This window comes from Plectropomus leopardus, chromosome 8 (genome assembly GCF_026936395.1).
Source record: "Plectropomus leopardus strain MGB_pleo_1.0 chromosome 8, ASM2693639v1, whole genome shotgun sequence".
NCBI classification, from domain to species: Eukaryota; Metazoa; Chordata; class Actinopteri; order Perciformes; family Serranidae; genus Plectropomus; species Plectropomus leopardus.
The window spans coordinates 32,445,133-32,462,007 of record NC_142183.1 but is presented as its reverse complement, the minus strand read 5'-3'; the positions used below and the strand labels follow the sequence as shown (position 1 = coordinate 32,462,007).

Genomic DNA, 16,875 nt, shown 5'->3' with positions numbered 1-16,875 from the left:
GGTTGGATTCTAGTAGATTGCTTGGTTGGTTGCTTCTTTAGGTGACAATTTTGGTTTTAAGAAGGTAACTATTGCTGCTTGTGCAACTATAAGAACCATAATATCTACTCAATCAGCTTAAAAATCTTGGATTGCTATTGCTAACACATAAACATTTAACATAGCCTATCACCGACAGTCCAAGACATCAGGTGCTAAAGACATTTAATCTGGACACATGTCATTCTGATCCATCCAGCCATACAACACTGGTTTTTTTGCTGATGCTCTTTATCCAAACTGGCAAGAGTTAAGATGACATTTGGATAGTTGCACGGCGGGATGCACTGTCCCCTAACACAGACAGGTTTTGTCTGACCGATTAAACATGGTTCAGCTGGCCCATCTGCACTACGTGATTCAGATTATATGAAAAGCACATGTTTCTGACTGCTCTTGCTGAATAAATGAACTTTAGGTATTGTCCTTGTTCCTATAAATAAGTGTCCTGATGTCCTCCGGCATTAAATGCACTCTGGATATTTTTAAATAGTAGACACGTATTTTCCCTGAGGGCTGTGCTTTTCAAGGTTTGCTACTGTGAGGATGCATCATTTGGTCAAATATGGTTAGTTTTGCTTGTGAATTTGCTCCACTCATGCAATGCAAGTGGACTGGAGCTATCATTTGGTGGTGTATTTTGGTTTTCTTCAAACTCTGTTTATTTTTTATTCGTCTGGGTTTTTTGCAGCAGGGTTGTAATTTTTCTTTTTTTCGTAACATACAAAAAATGATTGCAGGACCATTGTCTGCACTGTCCATAAGACATGCAAAGGCTTTTAAAATGAATTGAACACACACCAAATACAAATGTTTTAATAATTTTCTTCATAATTTCAACAAACTCAAAACAAGACTAAAATATTATCAACAATTAATAAATTAATATCCTGAAAGAGCAAACAGCATTTCCTAAAAGATGTCAATTCTTATATGAATATGCAGAATTAATAAATAATAATAATAAAAAACAACAAACCAACCAGCCAAACTAACAAGCATACAAAAAAACCCCAGAATAAATATAATAGAATTATGTCAACACTACAAATGGTGAAGAATGCTTTTGAACACACAAAATATCTAAAGAAAATGTAGCTTATCATGTTGACATAAGTTAATAATTTTGTGAAAACGCACAATACATGCATAGAAAATGCTCCCGGTAGGACAAAGCAAACTCCAAAAAAAAAATTCTTTATACAAAAAGCATGACAGCCTATTAAAAAAACGAACAAAAACTGTCATGCCACCTTGTTGTTATTGTTTAGAAAGGGCCGCAGACATGTTGACACTGTTGTGTTACATGTCAGCCATTCACGCCTCTTTAACTTCCATGTTGCCGGCATGCTGTCTAAAAGGCATGAAGAAGGGACTTTGTAGCTGTTCTATAGTGTGAGCTTTGTGTAAAAAAGGCTAGAGAGACAGGCTACTTACTTCCAGATGATATTGTTTGAATACAGTCATGCAAATATTGTTTCACATAGAAAAAGCAAATCAGAATGTTTCTGTAAACGGGAGAGATGTTAAAAAAACAATGACTGGTCTTTTTATTTAATTTATCGGTTGTGCCTGTCACCTCTCTCTATACTGTGGACAGAATTTATAAAGGACTAAATATTATGTCTAATGGCACTCATGTCATGTAAATTTATCTTTTTGCTATCGTCATAATGCATGATTGTAGCTGGCTCTTGGATAGGTTTGCAGAAACAGACGGGGGCGCACCACACACGCCATTCTAAAAAAGGCCTACCTAAAAAAAGGCACAGCCATTGAGAAGTTCACTGTATTAAAGCTAGGGTAGGAAGAAATCTGAAAAGGCACGTAAAAAAGTCCTGGCAGAATTTAAAAATACACCCTCCTCCCGCAGCTCCTCCTCTCTGTCTTAAGCCCCTCCCATCAGACCACCATGGGCATATGCGCGTCATACAGTAACCCAGTGCTTCCCTTACATTGATTCATGACACTTTATTTCATTGCCTACAGCACATTTACTCAGCTCCCTTTTGCCCCTCTTTCTCTCTCTCTCTGTTTATTAGATGACAAAAGAGAAAAGAACTAGCTAGGTAGCCACCTCACGGTTTGTCTGCCTCACTCCCCGCCCCTGTAGACTGTTTCGCTTGGAGGAGAGCAGGAGGGCAGCTTGGGTGATGGACCTTGTGTCGGCGGCCATAGAAGCACGGGGTATCACAGCAGGCTGGTGGCTTGCGGTAAAATCCAGTGCAAAAGTCCCTCAGGCTTTTTGACGAAGAAACCAGGGCTTCCGTGTCAGCCAACAGAAAAATGTTATCCCTGGGGCACTCTATAAGAATGCCCTCTCTAAAACTTAACTGTGATTGGCCAATCTCATGTCACGTTCTAGGTTTTCTAATGCCTGAAAACAGAGCCAATAGGGGGTGTAGAAGTCTGTTTTTCACCAGACTGCTTGAATTACAATGTGCTAAAAGTTGATTATGGCCCCAATAAAACTACTTACCCCTTAAAGCTACAGCACGCCCCGATGATAAGATGCGCCATAGTGTATCTTTTTACAAGAAGTAGCAGTGCAGTACAGCTTAGTGTCAAGCATGGTTTTTACTGAGATGGTGTTTCGTGTGAGGCTCCACAAAGAGCATTTCTCTTTAAATAAATCAACCTAATGGAGGCCTCTGAGAGCCACAGTAAAAACCTGATCATTTTAAATCAGCCTTTATTAGATACAAAGGCCTGGTTTACATAAATAAATGCACCCCACCGTATGTCATGCTAAATGGATTGCACCTATTACCCAGCAACCTGCCACTTCCCCTTGATTTACATTACCTTATAAATAAGAAAGCATTTTCATAATACGTCCTGTTAGAGGGACTTGAATGGCGGCTCGCCTTGCCATGCATGAGGGCACTTTACTGAGGAGTAATGATCTCTTTAGATTGTATGTGAGATGCTGTTTGCTGTGTAGTACAGAGTGTAGAGTAAAACGTGAAAGCTTTTTGAATTGAGCGAGCATGAGAGATGGAGCTTCAGTAATTATTGAAAGAGACAGAGTGTAGAGAAAGCAAATGGACCTGATGCAGCAGTGCTGATGCAGTAGCACATTATCACTTGAATAGGGAGCATATGAGAGCTTTGCTCTTCCTATCTGTCACATCAGCGTGAACATTTAGGACAAATTTTATACGCTTAAAATCATAGCTTACATGTTGCTGCGGCTCACCAAATCTAATCTAACAAGAGTTGCTCATGACTTTGCTTGCACAGGTCAGTAAGAGGTGAACTGAGTCTGTACACAATATAGTACCCCCTGATTAGCAAACAAATGACAGTGGACAGTGATAAGATCGATTTATGACGATCAGTGGGGCACAGTAAATTTGCTTATCTTACTAAGGAGAAGCCAGGGTGTTTGTACTCAGTACTATTAAGGTATCAGCTGAAAATAGATATATAAATATAATAATATAATAAGTAACTACGTGTGCAAGCTACCTGTTGCTGCTGTCTCGTAGCCATTCTCCTCAGGCGGTCAGTCATTGTGCGCCTGATAAGCACAATCTAACACAGCATCAGTGGCTTCTACTGAGCCATTAAAAGGTCCCAACAAACTCACACAGACACTGAGATGGCTCAACTCTGTCTTTTGATTGTTGATAGTCATTTGGTAATGTTAGCCATGGAATACGTCCAGTTAGCCCTGTCACTGTGTCTGTGCGGACTCTCACAACAGTCCACGGTGCAGAGCTCACACTCCTGCAGCAGCAGCTACGGGCCATACAGTCTGTGGTGTGGCAAACTCAAGTGTGGTATTGGCTGTTAAGTGTGCCTACATGCTACTCATTCACGCTATGGGTATTGGATGAAGTACTCTATTGATATCTGTATCACTTTAAGGGTACTGGTATTGCAAATCTTTAGATGACCCTATGGAGTTGGAGGTGTGCCGCTGTCACTGCTCTCAATTCCACTTCTTCTACCTGTACTTAACCCTCTCCCAACAATATCAGCCCATTCTCATTCCAAACTCAAAAAATAGCTTTGCTTTGTCAGTGCTTTTGGCATAAGTCAAATAAAAACAAACAAAATAGCCATCACTGACATACCATTTTGTTTTTAACCCAAATTGGCAACCTGGCCTACCTGCAATTACTGCTCACAGCTGTGGGTGCTTTGTGCTAACTTTAGCATTACCTACTGTTAGCTGCTGAACAGCCTGTTGCCACAATGCAATATTCTTACTTTGGCTCACTGTGTGTTTACTGTGCTTCTATAGACTGTGTTTGCTATTGGGTTAGCTGCTAACAAGATTCTGTAGCTGTGTAGCAGTTCTTGGCCTCCGGGTGTGTGTGTGTGTGTGCTGTGTGTTAAGGGGCTAGCTGCTAATTAGAGTCTGTCACTTAGCAGCAGCCTGATCGTCATTTCAGCTCTTTTTAGGGACACACCTCCAACATCTCAGAGCAAAGAGTACTGCTAATTTTTTCACTATTTTGCAATCTAAAATGATATAATTGGCTTTTTTTAATCATTTAAATTTTGCTGGTATTGATAGCACAGTTTTCTGTAGTGTGATAGACTCATTACACATATTTGTTTTTGCTTTACGTAAACTATCGACTCATTGTTTCCTTATGCCAGTCAAAACCTAAAAGATTCCTTATTTGCCGTGGTTTTCTTCTTTAAACAATAAAAAGCTTTTAACATACAGCATCCAGTCAGACAGGCTACTAAAAATCTTTAAAAGTTCAGAGGAAGTAGTTTGTAGAAAATTATGTAAAACATATCCCATATTCACCACTTCCTTGCCTTTTAACCCTTATTTTGTCTCTTGTTGTCTCTTATCCAGACAGGATAACTGAGGTGAAGACAAACATCTACGTCACCAGCTTTGGACCAGTTTCAGACACAGACATGGTGAGAGCAGACATTGGACATCTATTTATCGTGTTTATTATTCACCCAGATCTTTGCTGCTGTATGAACACGTCGAGAACAAAACCATTCTTCCTGTTCATACCGTACTTTCTTTTGCTCTATATCTATTTTCATCACAGCTTTCCCACCTTTCATAATTGCATCGTGTCCTGCTGTTTCCCAACACACAAAGTGACACTGAAGTGGGATGAGTTTCCACAGTGCAGCACGATGTCTATTCATCTGACAATTTTCATCTTATAAATTATTGAAAGTCCTCTTGTTATTCAAGTCACTCCTTTGTTTATCCTGGGCTTTCCTGTTTATCATTCTGAAACATGCGCCCGCCCTCACACCATATCATCAGAGTCCCTCCCATTGTTGAAGACCCATTTTCCAAGTGATTGATCTATTGATTTAGCAGTTATGATGTTGGAGTTCAATGCAGTAGCCTCTGAAAGACATGTAAACTAGAAGGCACTCAGCTGAACATAAAACACCGCTTATGCGGAGCAGGTCTCAGACACAGAATAATAAATTGTTAGGACCAAAAAAATAAATGAAAATCTCATCGCTGAAATCCCAGATCCTGATCAAAACCCACACGATCGGGTAAATTGCCTGAGGATGATCCATCCACTACATTTCAGCCAATGCATTTGTCATGTCTCCTTTAAAAAAATAATTTAAAAATCTTGCAATCAAACAGATGGACAGACAAACAGCTGACAGGGCTGAAAACATCATCTCCTCCAATTTCACAGGCAGAGGTCACTGAGCTTATTGCCCAAGACGTAAACCACTAATATCTCTTTTAAGTCCCACTCAACCGTTTGCACATTTTGAGTTATTATATCAAAAATGTGCTGAATTCATCTCAATCTGACTGAGTCATCTCTACCGTTTGGTTTAGGTATTTTATGTTAAAAAAATCCACTAGATGTTGCTGTGTCTTTAAACAGAGTTCACCTCCTACAGGAAGTTAGAGATAAGAAAAATAGATGTGTTGTATTTTCAGGGGTCTTAATGAACAAATTCAACCTTACACCTTATACAGAAAAAAAAAATCTATTAAGGGTCAAAACTGTTTTTTAAAAACATGTTCTGCTAAACGGTTGATTTGGCCGTCTATGACAAAGGTAGTGAAGCTAAGCTAGTGACTATTTGCATGATATACATGAACTTGTGATCACTCATTGTTGTTAAATGATACATTTAATTTTATCTATTATATATACAGTCAAACAAAAATTAAAATAAAATAGAAAAGTATGATTTTTGACTGTCTAAAAGCATGTTTTACCAAACTTTTGAATTGTCCTTTTATGAATAGAGTAGTGATACTATAGTGATAAATTAGCTTTTTTTTTATGAATTAAAAAAAAAGTGTATGGCTGTCAATGTTAAGGTGTTAATTGTGATGTGATCAAGGTCCATAATGAACACTTAGATTTTTTAAATCAAGATAATTGCTGGCCGACATTCCTATATCTTAGAGGCTTTACTGGGCTGAGTTTTTAAGTTACCTAGTGATGAGACTGGTATCATGTGAAACTAGAAGACTTGCATGGTCATATAACAGGGGTCGTGTGTCCCCTAACCTCAAGAAAAATGACTGAAAATGGGTTCTGTGGGTATCCATAAGTCTCCCCTTCACAGACATGGCCACTTTATCCTAGTCCCATCTAGCTTTTTTGCTGTCATTGGATTTTCTAATCAAGGAAATTTGGTAAGAATTGCTTCACCTTGTCATTGTGGACATCAAAACTGTTTAAAAATGCAAAACACTGAAATCTGAAAACATGGGATTAAAAAATCCAGTTAATTGAGATAAATCATTGATACTCTGCAATTAATGGAGATTAAAAATCAATTATTTGACAGCCTTAAATAATGGATGAATATTTACTATTAATGCCATATATTCAGTTTTAGACAATTATATATTTGATGAAAGCAATCATGTCAGTATGAATCTTTCAACATGTCTGAGGTGTTTTAAAGTGCTTAATGGTAAATATGCAGAGAAAAAAAATACTCGTACTGGCAATACTTCTATGGTCACAAATTGGTATATATTGGTAAACTTACATATTACAAGCATAATAACAGTAAATGATTTGTATTTTTTATTTTTTTATTTCAGTTATACGATTACCATGAATAGCAATCTCAGTCATTTGGCAGGGGCCTGCATTTCAAAAACTGTGGAGTCTGTTAAAAAAAAAAAAAGAAGATTTTTTTATTGCAGCCCCAAGGACAAAATAAAAATGCAAAGAATGTTTTTATTTCATAGCTGTTTGTCTGGACTTTAAAGTGATATGGGAGAACTGAAAACAATGGGTAAAATAATTTCAGTGTATATTCTGGTTTGCAAAAGTATCTTTATTCATTAGTAAAACAGTATAGTGAAATAAAGCACAAAGCTGAACAGATGTGATTTATTGCAGGTTGTGGTCTGGCACTGACTGAAACATATTCTCCTCTGACCTGATTGATTTATTCAGATACTGCCGAGCAATTCAGCTGATTGCTGAGGTGGCCCGTCTTGATTTGATTTATAGAACTTCACGAGGTCCACTGACAGCGCAAGCTGAAAAATGAAAGGGAAGTAATTAGCAGAGGAAGAAGAAAAGGAAAATGTATTATTCGTTTTCATTGGTTGCAGTTTTATAATCATAATTTCTAAATGAGATTTTAGTGAAATGCATTAGTTAGCAAGTGAAATAGCAAATAATGGATTTTTGCAAGTAAAACGTTCCCTGATTTAATTAAATTAGATTACCTGGTCAATTAATCATATTGATTACAAAACAGAAATATATCTCAATATTTTGTTTGCCTGGGTTTCACCCCCCACCACCACCTCCTGATGTCAAAGTCAGCTCATATGCTCCAGGTCAAATGTTATCATAGCTGATACTAAAATGGGCCAAAACTACAATAAATGAGACCCAGACTGAGAAAAAAAAACTTTGGCTGTAATTCACTGTAAGAGCTGCTGGACCCTAAAAGAAAGTCATCACTTTTGTTTTCAGTGTCAGTGTCCCACGATCGAAATGTCAGAGGCCTTTCAACTATGACAGGAAAAAACACTCTGGAGGAATTTATCTCCCTCTCACTCTCACATTCTGTCTGTGTGAATCACACAAACACACACGCTCGCTCTCACACGTACACACATTTCACTGCGCAGTGCTTTCTGCCCTAAATCCTTCCTTGTGTGCGCTTTCTTTTTTGACAGCAGAGGATTGTAGGTCAAGGGGTTGTCATGGCCTCAGAGCCAGTTTAGGAAAACACCGGCTCAGGGAGCTGAGAGGTACACGGAGTGCGAGGGACTCACCTTGATGGAGCTTTGAAAAATAGAGAAAGCCATTCAGTGCCCGGGTTTTAAAGTGGCAGGTGAAGTCAGTCGTGAAGAGCTGCTGCTCGTAGACTCTGATAAAACAGGGCAGCGGAAAGTGCCCTGTGTTATATTTGCCTTTTTTATCGACAGAAATTAGACTCATTTTCATATATCTGAAAGCTTAAGCAGAAAAGAGTCCTATCACAGTTTGATCATTTGCTCGGTTATCGTCTCTGCCCGCAGGAGTACACCATAGACGTTTTCTTCCGGCAAAGCTGGAAGGATGAGAGGTTGAAATTTCATGGACCCATGAATATTTTGCCTCTGAACAACCTGATGGCAAGTAAAATCTGGACTCCAGACACCTTCTTCCACAATGGAAAAAAGTCTGTGGCTCATAACATGACCATGCCGAATAAACTGCTGAGGATCAAAGATGATGGGACGCTGCTGTACACCATGAGGTAATTCAAGTCCAAGGAGCATGTCTGAAGACAAAGTCACAATGTAGTGTTTATGTTTAATGTGCTGTAATAGATTTAAAGGCATAGTTTAACATTGTAGAGGACCCCTCATGTCTTGTCATAATCTTAAAGAGATAGCTAAGAACTTCAGAAGTTTCACGTGGTACTTATCCATAGCAGACAGGAGTGCTGACACAGAAGCTAAGCAATGTACTGCTGTGGAGAAAAGCAAAATGGATTTTAGCCACCTAAAAAGTTTTTAACACTTTAAGTGAGATAGATGTAGATATAGATATAGTTATAGATATAGATATAGGTATATATAGATTGATAGATAGATACACATACAGTATATAGATACATATAGATATAGATATATTGCTGTCTTTAAAGCCTGACTCCATTCAGAAAAACAATAATTTAACAGCACTAAACCTGGAAACTGTTTACTGCTGCCATGATCTGTTAGTTTGCGTCATTGTGTGTCTTTGGCATTTAAAAAGGTTATTTCAGATTCACCAAAGTCACGAAATAACACAAGAAAACATACCAATAAGGCAGTGGTGGACCTGCAACTCAGCTGTTTTTCTAAGAGGAGTCTATTTTTTGTAAAAGAAGTCTCTTTTTTCTGAAAATGAGTCTAGTTTTTCTAAAAAGGAGACTAGTTTTTCTAAAAGGGGACTGGTGGATCACCGAGGGCAAAGATGGGGATCTGAAGCTGTTCATGGCTTTCCCATCGAAATGAGCTGTAAAGCTGTGAAAATCGTCTCAATAATGTGTACTTATTGAATTAGAGAATGATAATAATAGTATTAATAATAATGATAATAACAATAATAACTTTGTTTATAAAGCAACTTTGAAAAAAGAGTTTACAAAGTGCCTTGACAAACAATCAAGATAAAACTAGGGTAGAGTTAGGATCATTTTAAACCAGAGGACAAATAGTGCAAGATGCGGGACACGTAATGTCAATATAAAATAACCCAAAGAAATAAATAAAAAACAACAGCAGCAGAAACAATAAAATCAGTAAAACCACATGTAAAAGAAAATAAAACTGGTAAAACAGAAATTAAAATGGTAAAAAAAATAAAAAGACCATGGATAAGTACCTCATACAACCACATTTTAAAAGATCCAAACTAGCCCTTTAATAGTCTTGCACATAAAACCGAACTTGGCTGTCTTACACTTATATTATACCTGACTAAAGCATGTGATAGAAGGACGTCCAAGAGCAAAACAGATTCAGTGATCAAATACATACTTCATGCATTTTTTTTTATGCAACTTGGCATCTTTCTGTCAACATGCCTTTCAACGAAAACAGTTTGAATGTTAAGTATTTTAGGTTATTTTCACAGTGGTTGAATAATGTTGTACAATAGCAGGGATGCAAACAATGCAGTTTCTTATCAAAGAACTAACCTACAATCTCATCTAGTCTCACATTCATGTCTAGATTCCTGCTGCTCTCTGCAGCACCTTGTTTACTTTGCTCTGCTGATTACACTTACGATGAATTATTTTTGTTTCAAGGCATTACAGATGGGAAGCGTCTTGAATAGTGCATGAGGCTTGTGAGGTTTTTTCTTTCTTTCTTTTGAGACCGTGCCTAATCTGTGCTGTTTACTTTTCATGCATTTGCAAAGTCTCCTTAATTTTCTGTGAATTGGATGCAGGTTAACTGTGCATGCAGAGTGCCCAATGCATCTGGAGGATTTCCCCATGGACTTTCATTCCTGTCCGCTAAAATTTGGCAGCTGTGAGTAACTCTGATGATGATAGTGCCTGAGGGACTTTAAAGTAAAATGCTATTTTATTTTACTTTTTTTTTTTTAATCTCACTGGTTCTTTGGTAAGAGAGCAGCCTAAGAACCGAGTGAAGCTGGAATGCATGGCTCACTTCAAATTTGAATGCAGCAATTAAAACTGATAACTATTGACTAACTGACAGATGAGAGGAAATGTCACTGGGACATATGGGGAAGAGGATTTAAACTCATCCAAATGTTTTATTTTGTAAATTTAAATCAGTTTTAATCACAATTTTATTGCCATGGCTTCTTTACATTTGGATGAAGAATTTTTGATTTGAGCTGCTTTTAAGATATTGGTTTAAAACCAAGGGATTAGGAAGTATCCGAGCATCAGTACATGGTGTCTGAAATGCCTTGACTTCTCGCATCAATGAGTCTACTTTGAATGCATTGGTGTGGTGAGCTACAGTATTTCACATGAGGCTCATTTGTCGCAGCAATCTGTAGCATGACATGATTGGCAGAACATTTCAGTAACTGTATACTGAGGGAAAAATCTGTTTTCTGTTCCATCAGACATTCATAGATTCGCTTTCAAATTTCATATTCAGTGTACTCTGTGACTGATTGAAAAGGGCAAATGTCACTGTGCATCAATTGCTTGTTGGCGTTTTTATGAATTCCATCTCCAGCCACTGAGAGATTTTCTCTCTCTACAGTATTCTCTCTTTTTTCTCTCTCTAGAAACCCAGCTTCAAACACAATGTAGTGGGGGGCTTTTCATTTGGGTCACTGAAATAATTTCTCGTAAAAATCATCAATAGCTGCGGCTGCCCCAGATTTATCCCCTATGGGTTTATCCTCGTCTTTTTCTTTTTTTTTTCCTTCTTTTAGATGCCTACACAATCTCTGAAGTGACTTACGCTTGGACTCGAAATGCCTCTGACTCTGTGGTGGTGGAAGGAGAAAGCTCCCGTCTGAACCAGTATGACCTGCTTGGACAAACGGTCGGACAGGAGACGATCAAATCAAGTACAGGTAGGCTTAAGTGGAGGTCTGAATGAATCAAAGGTCCCATATTATGCTCATTGTCAGGATAAAACTTGTATTTTGGGTTTGAACTAGAACATGTTTACATGCGTTGATGGTCTAAATACACTATTTTTTTGTCAAACAGTGGGTGCTAGAACACCTTTATTCACACTGTCTCTTTAAGCCCCCCTCCAGAAAACATCCAATCTACTCTAATTGGTCAGAATTTCTTCCGTATCGGTAGCTTTCGTATCTCAGCATCTTTATACTCACATTGCAACCACGGGAATGATTGTAGCAGCACTTTTTATCTTCATTTCCGTTTTAATAGAGTTGCATGGCTTGGCTTCAGCTTGGGTATATGCTGCTTCTGGATGTTGTTTGAAAGTTTAAATGAAACAAGCCAAACAAGGAGTTTTTCGAGTCCAACAATGTTTGTTGTCCCAGCAAATCTTCAGAATCCAGTTCTTATGACTTTTTAAGAAGAGTGGTAAGAAAACTGTCCACCTGATTTTTAACATTTTCGAGACTGATTCTCGTTTGTTTTACTGCTAAAGCCATTGCCTGCTTTCCATGCATTAGAGTGACGTCAGCATAGCCTGACTTTTCAGCTGTTGTCATTCAGATACACTGCAAAATATTCCAACGGGACATACAAAGGGACCCATGAATAAAGTTTGTCTCATGTTTGAAATGGTCTATTTACTGAACAACAATCACTTCCAGGTAGAAATAAAAAGGGAGGTATTGTAGATAATGATTTTGATTTGTTATATTAAGTAGAGTTGTTGTGACATCACACCTTCATGAAAGTCCGGACAGCTTGTTTAAAGGCACAATTTCTAAATTTGGACTGTGTGCATTGCTCTGTTGATTAAGCGTTTCGATATTTTCACACTATATATAGCACCTATAGCACCTACCTGCATCATACTGAAAACACCTGGCAGTCTGATTTATGTACAATATGGGACCTTTAAATCCAGCTCATGATTCCTCCTACTGACCTCCATCATCTGCAGTAAATTTTTCAACTGCTTAGACAGTGTCTGATAAATAGTGAGGAAACCTCATATTTGGTATTTTCACATATTTCAGAAATTATGAAGCCACACGACTGAAATATTCCAGATTTTGCTCGATAGTTGCCAGTTAGCATGCAGCAGCAACATGCTGATATTTAATTTAGTTTCTAACACACCCTTTAGAAACCAAACCTGTGCAAACACAACCGGAAAGCTGTGGGGACATCTGTGGCTCCAACCTGCCGCATTTTTTGGATTCATGGTCCTAAATTTCTGTATTAACGCAGTTCCAAAGTGTGTTACTGTGAAAATCAAGCTGTGAAAATTTTGTGCTTGTTTGGGTGGATGTTGAACTTGTCCACCTCCTACATGTTGCAGGAGGCGGCCACAGCTTGCTGTGAAGCGCTTGCTAAGTTTTGTCTTTTTGTTACTCACTTCATTTGGCCTGAAAAATGCAGAGAAACATTTGTTCTAGCTTCCTCTGCATGACAAAGATTCAACAAAACAGGGATTTGGCAGTCATGCATCTCGAATTCCCAAATTTGCTCTGTGTTTGGTTAATCTGCATTTAGAATGGCCTGGAGACCCAAAACGCAGTATGACAGGTGAGCTGCTGCTGCGACAAGCCTTTCCACTTTATAACCCCCCACCCCCCACCCCCCAACACCAACCACCCTTTGGAGGACAAAGATGTGCAGACATTGAAATGCAGTGTAGGCTTTGGAGAGACTTAAAATGAGAAATCAAACATTAAAAAAAATAGATGACAGATGCAGTGTTAGATATAAGGGAGCGCATCTGTCTGTTGTAGCTGTCAGAGGCACTAACAAAGGAGCTCCAGGAGAAAAGAAAAGCTACTGTGTTCAGTGATTTAAGTGTCTTGCGTTGGTGCCCAAAGACACAGGAATGTCTCACAAAGGTGCAGTGAAGCGTGAAATGACAAAGGAAATCTATGTTCTGGGCCCTGAAACTGAATAACTCAGTTTGCATGGAAAATGTGGCATTTCACTCAAATGGACCTGCATTAGCAAGTGAATCCAACACTGACAGTCATTAGTATCAGGAAAATTGAGTCTCTTAAAATATGGAGAAAAATACAGGAGATAATAAGAAAAATGTTTGAAAAAAATGTTTTGAAGGCTTTGAAAACATTCTTGTAGTCCCTCAAACAGCAATTTTCCAGTCAAAACTTAACAAGTGAATTCAGTTCATCACAGCAAAAATGTCCAAATTTAAAGAGGGTACACAGAATAATAAAAAAAAGGACACACTTGGACCCGCTAGCAAACTTGCTAAATTGTTAGCCTCTGTGGCTTCTAAATGCTTAGAATTGCATCTATGTTGCTGTTGTCGAGCAGTGATGCTCTCAAGACTTAACCACTTAAGATAAGATAAGATAAGATAAGATACTCCTTTATTATTCCCACGGTGGGGAAATGTGTATTGTTGCAGCAGCTATGAATACCAAACATACACAGCTTCTCATGTGGTAAATAACAGCTAATGAGTTCCATTTGAAGCCAGCAATGGAGCTAACATGCTAATACCAGTGGAAAAATCTGCCCCTGTTGTTATTGCCAACTGCATATATGCAGGCATGACAGGTATACCAGCAGTGACTAAAGGGAAGGTCTTGGCAAACAGTCAGTACTACCTCTTTCAAGTTTCCTTTTTACATCCTATTTCTTAGAAATTGTGTGGGATAAAAACATGTTTTGGCTAATTTTAAATGCACTAGCAGTAACCAAATCCACACTGTTCTGTTTTCCTGAAGCTCTTTTGGCTCCATCAGGGGTCTGTACAGAAATAGAAATATGCTCTATCCAAGACAAAAAGTTGTCACGTTTAATTTATTTATGAAACACTTTCAACAAGCATATTTTTCACAAAGTGACTACAGGAATACAAATACAGAGAAAAACGCCTATAGTATAAAGAAAAGACATAATGAGGGCTAAAAATAGAGCTCACACATTTTGTGAAAACACACTAACAGATGCCAAGAAACAGGGCCAGAACCTGAGTGTGCATACACAAATCTATACGCCCGTCTGTGTGAAGATGACAGGGACACCATGTCTGTCCGGGGAGTAGACAGCAGACAGTGAGGAGGAAAAGCTTGAAAGATGAGATCAGGATTTGAATGGAAGTTGTGGTAAATAAACGGGCATTGACTCTGAACTTGAAGCTTCTTCTCGAGAGATGAGAGACGGTAAGCAGCTGATTTCCTTTACATGCGTGAGTGACAAGGAATGTGACACTCAGTGACTGGAGATTATCCGATGGCAGAAGGCAAATCACTGATGAAGGCTGTGTAACACAATGTAAGTTAGAAATAAATTCACGCACTTACAGGGAGCCATGGAGGAGAAAATGTGATCAGACTGCAGAGGGATGCGTTCTGGTTTTCTCTTTGTGAAAAAAAGGAAATAAAGATTATGAAGATGATAGGAAAACAAGTCTGGTTTAAAGGGATAGCTCCATTTTTTTTAAAAAAATAGGGTTGTATGAGGTACTTATCCTTAGACAGTGTATTGCAAATAGTAGATGTCAGTTGGCATGCCCCCAGTTTGGAGAAGCAGGCAGGAGTCCAACATGGAAGCTAAGCAATCTACCGCTGTGGATGGGAGTCAGCAACAAAACAGATTTTAGCACTTGAAAAAGCTCCCACCTAAAAAAATCAACATCAGTTCAAGTGTATGCTATATTGAAAGTATTTTTTTACAGCATTACCTTAGTCTCAGACAGTGATTTCCAACGGAAAATGAAGCTGTAATATTGCTCTCTTCAAAGCCAGCCTACATTTAGAAAAACAGCAATGTAATATTACTGAACACAGAGCTGCTGGTCTACCAATGTCTCGATCAGTTACTTTGTTTTTGTTTTTGTTTGATTTTGGAGTTTAAGAGGGTCAGTTCGGATGTCACACACTAACACAAACCAACTATCTGATTGAAGCAGAGGTAGATCAACAGCTCCTTTGTTCAGTGAGCGAAAATTAATAATTTTGTTAATGGAGTCTGGTGGCTTTGGTGAGAGCATAAATAATAAAAGTAATAATAATAATAATAGTAGTAATGATAATAATAATAATAATAATAATAAGCTTAATTTACATAACACCTTTCATACAAGAAATGCAGCTCAAATTGCTTAACAGTCAAAACAGGCAATCAAGGCAATTCAGCATAAGAGGACATTTATAAACAGTTTAAAACGAAAATTAGCTCTTTGATTCATACAATCATTAAAAAACAACAACAATTAAGATAAAAAAAATTGAAAAAAAATGCATATATGGGGAACTCAAGCTGCTATTGACTAAAAGACAATTCATTACTGACCCCATCCGCAGCAGTGTGTTGCTTAGTCTCTTTGTCCAGCCCGTTCTGATTCCCAAGTTGTCAAAATGCCAAAAGCCACTTTTCACATTCGTATGATACGCTGTTTGATGGCATCAGGTGAAAATGCAGTCACACAGTACTGGTCACAGTATTATTAAATGCCGGCAGATGGCCAGACGGCTCCTGCCGGACGGCTGCCACACCTGTAAGTTACGCGCCAGTGTCAAGTTGAAAAGATGACAAATATAAAGAGCGCGAGTGCGGAGTTGATGGGTCCAAAAACCCCTGGACTTGAGTTAATATGTGCAGCCCTTTATCTCTGAGGTTAAAGAAATACATGTCATTTCGTTATTATGGATGATAATAATGTGAGTGGAACAAGTGACTCTCATGCGAAAGTCTAGAGTTTGCTTCCCGTCTGAATGTGATGGATTTTTTATTTTTATACCTTACCGTATGCCTCCTTCCCCTGATCCTAACCATCAGTGCAAGCGTGTGCGTTGTTGACATCCCTGGTTGCCATGTGCTTTTGTTGCCTAAACATAATCATGTGCAGCGTAATCCCACCATGTGCTTGTGTTGATATCATGGTAGCGGCATCTCGGTACGTCAACAGCAGACGGAGACGGATACCTAGAGCTTAATACTTATACGGGGAAGTCCACTGCAAAGTGGCAATATGTGACGACTTGGGATGAGAATGTGTTATTATGTCGGACTCCAGCCTGTTTCTCCAAACCGGGGGACGTGCTGGTTGCCATCTACTGTTTACCATCATACTGTTTATGGATAAGTACCTCATAAAACCCCACTTTAAAAAAAAAACCCAAACTACCTCTTTAAAGATACTGTATGTGTTGAGATCATTTGAGGTGCAGGGTTTGAAATAAAACACATATCTAATATGTGAGGTCTTTACTGCTTAGGAAAATAAATGTATTGTCTACCTTGTGTTGTTCAGCATTCATTTCT

General features: G+C 38.4%; 1 protein-coding gene across 1 annotated transcript in view; it reads left to right on the top strand.

Moving 5' to 3' along the window:
* The window catches only part of gabra2b (gamma-aminobutyric acid type A receptor subunit alpha2b), a 45,911-nt gene that overhangs the window by 12,563 nt on the left and 16,473 nt on the right, over positions 1–16,875 (top strand). Inside the window, exons 4-7 of the mRNA XM_042493382.2 lie at positions 4,862–4,929; positions 8,519–8,739; positions 10,425–10,507; positions 11,397–11,540. Of these exons, the coding sequence (XP_042349316.1) occupies positions 4,862–4,929; positions 8,519–8,739; positions 10,425–10,507; positions 11,397–11,540 (516 nt within the window). The remainder of the gene's footprint in view (positions 1–4,861; positions 4,930–8,518; positions 8,740–10,424; positions 10,508–11,396; positions 11,541–16,875) is intronic.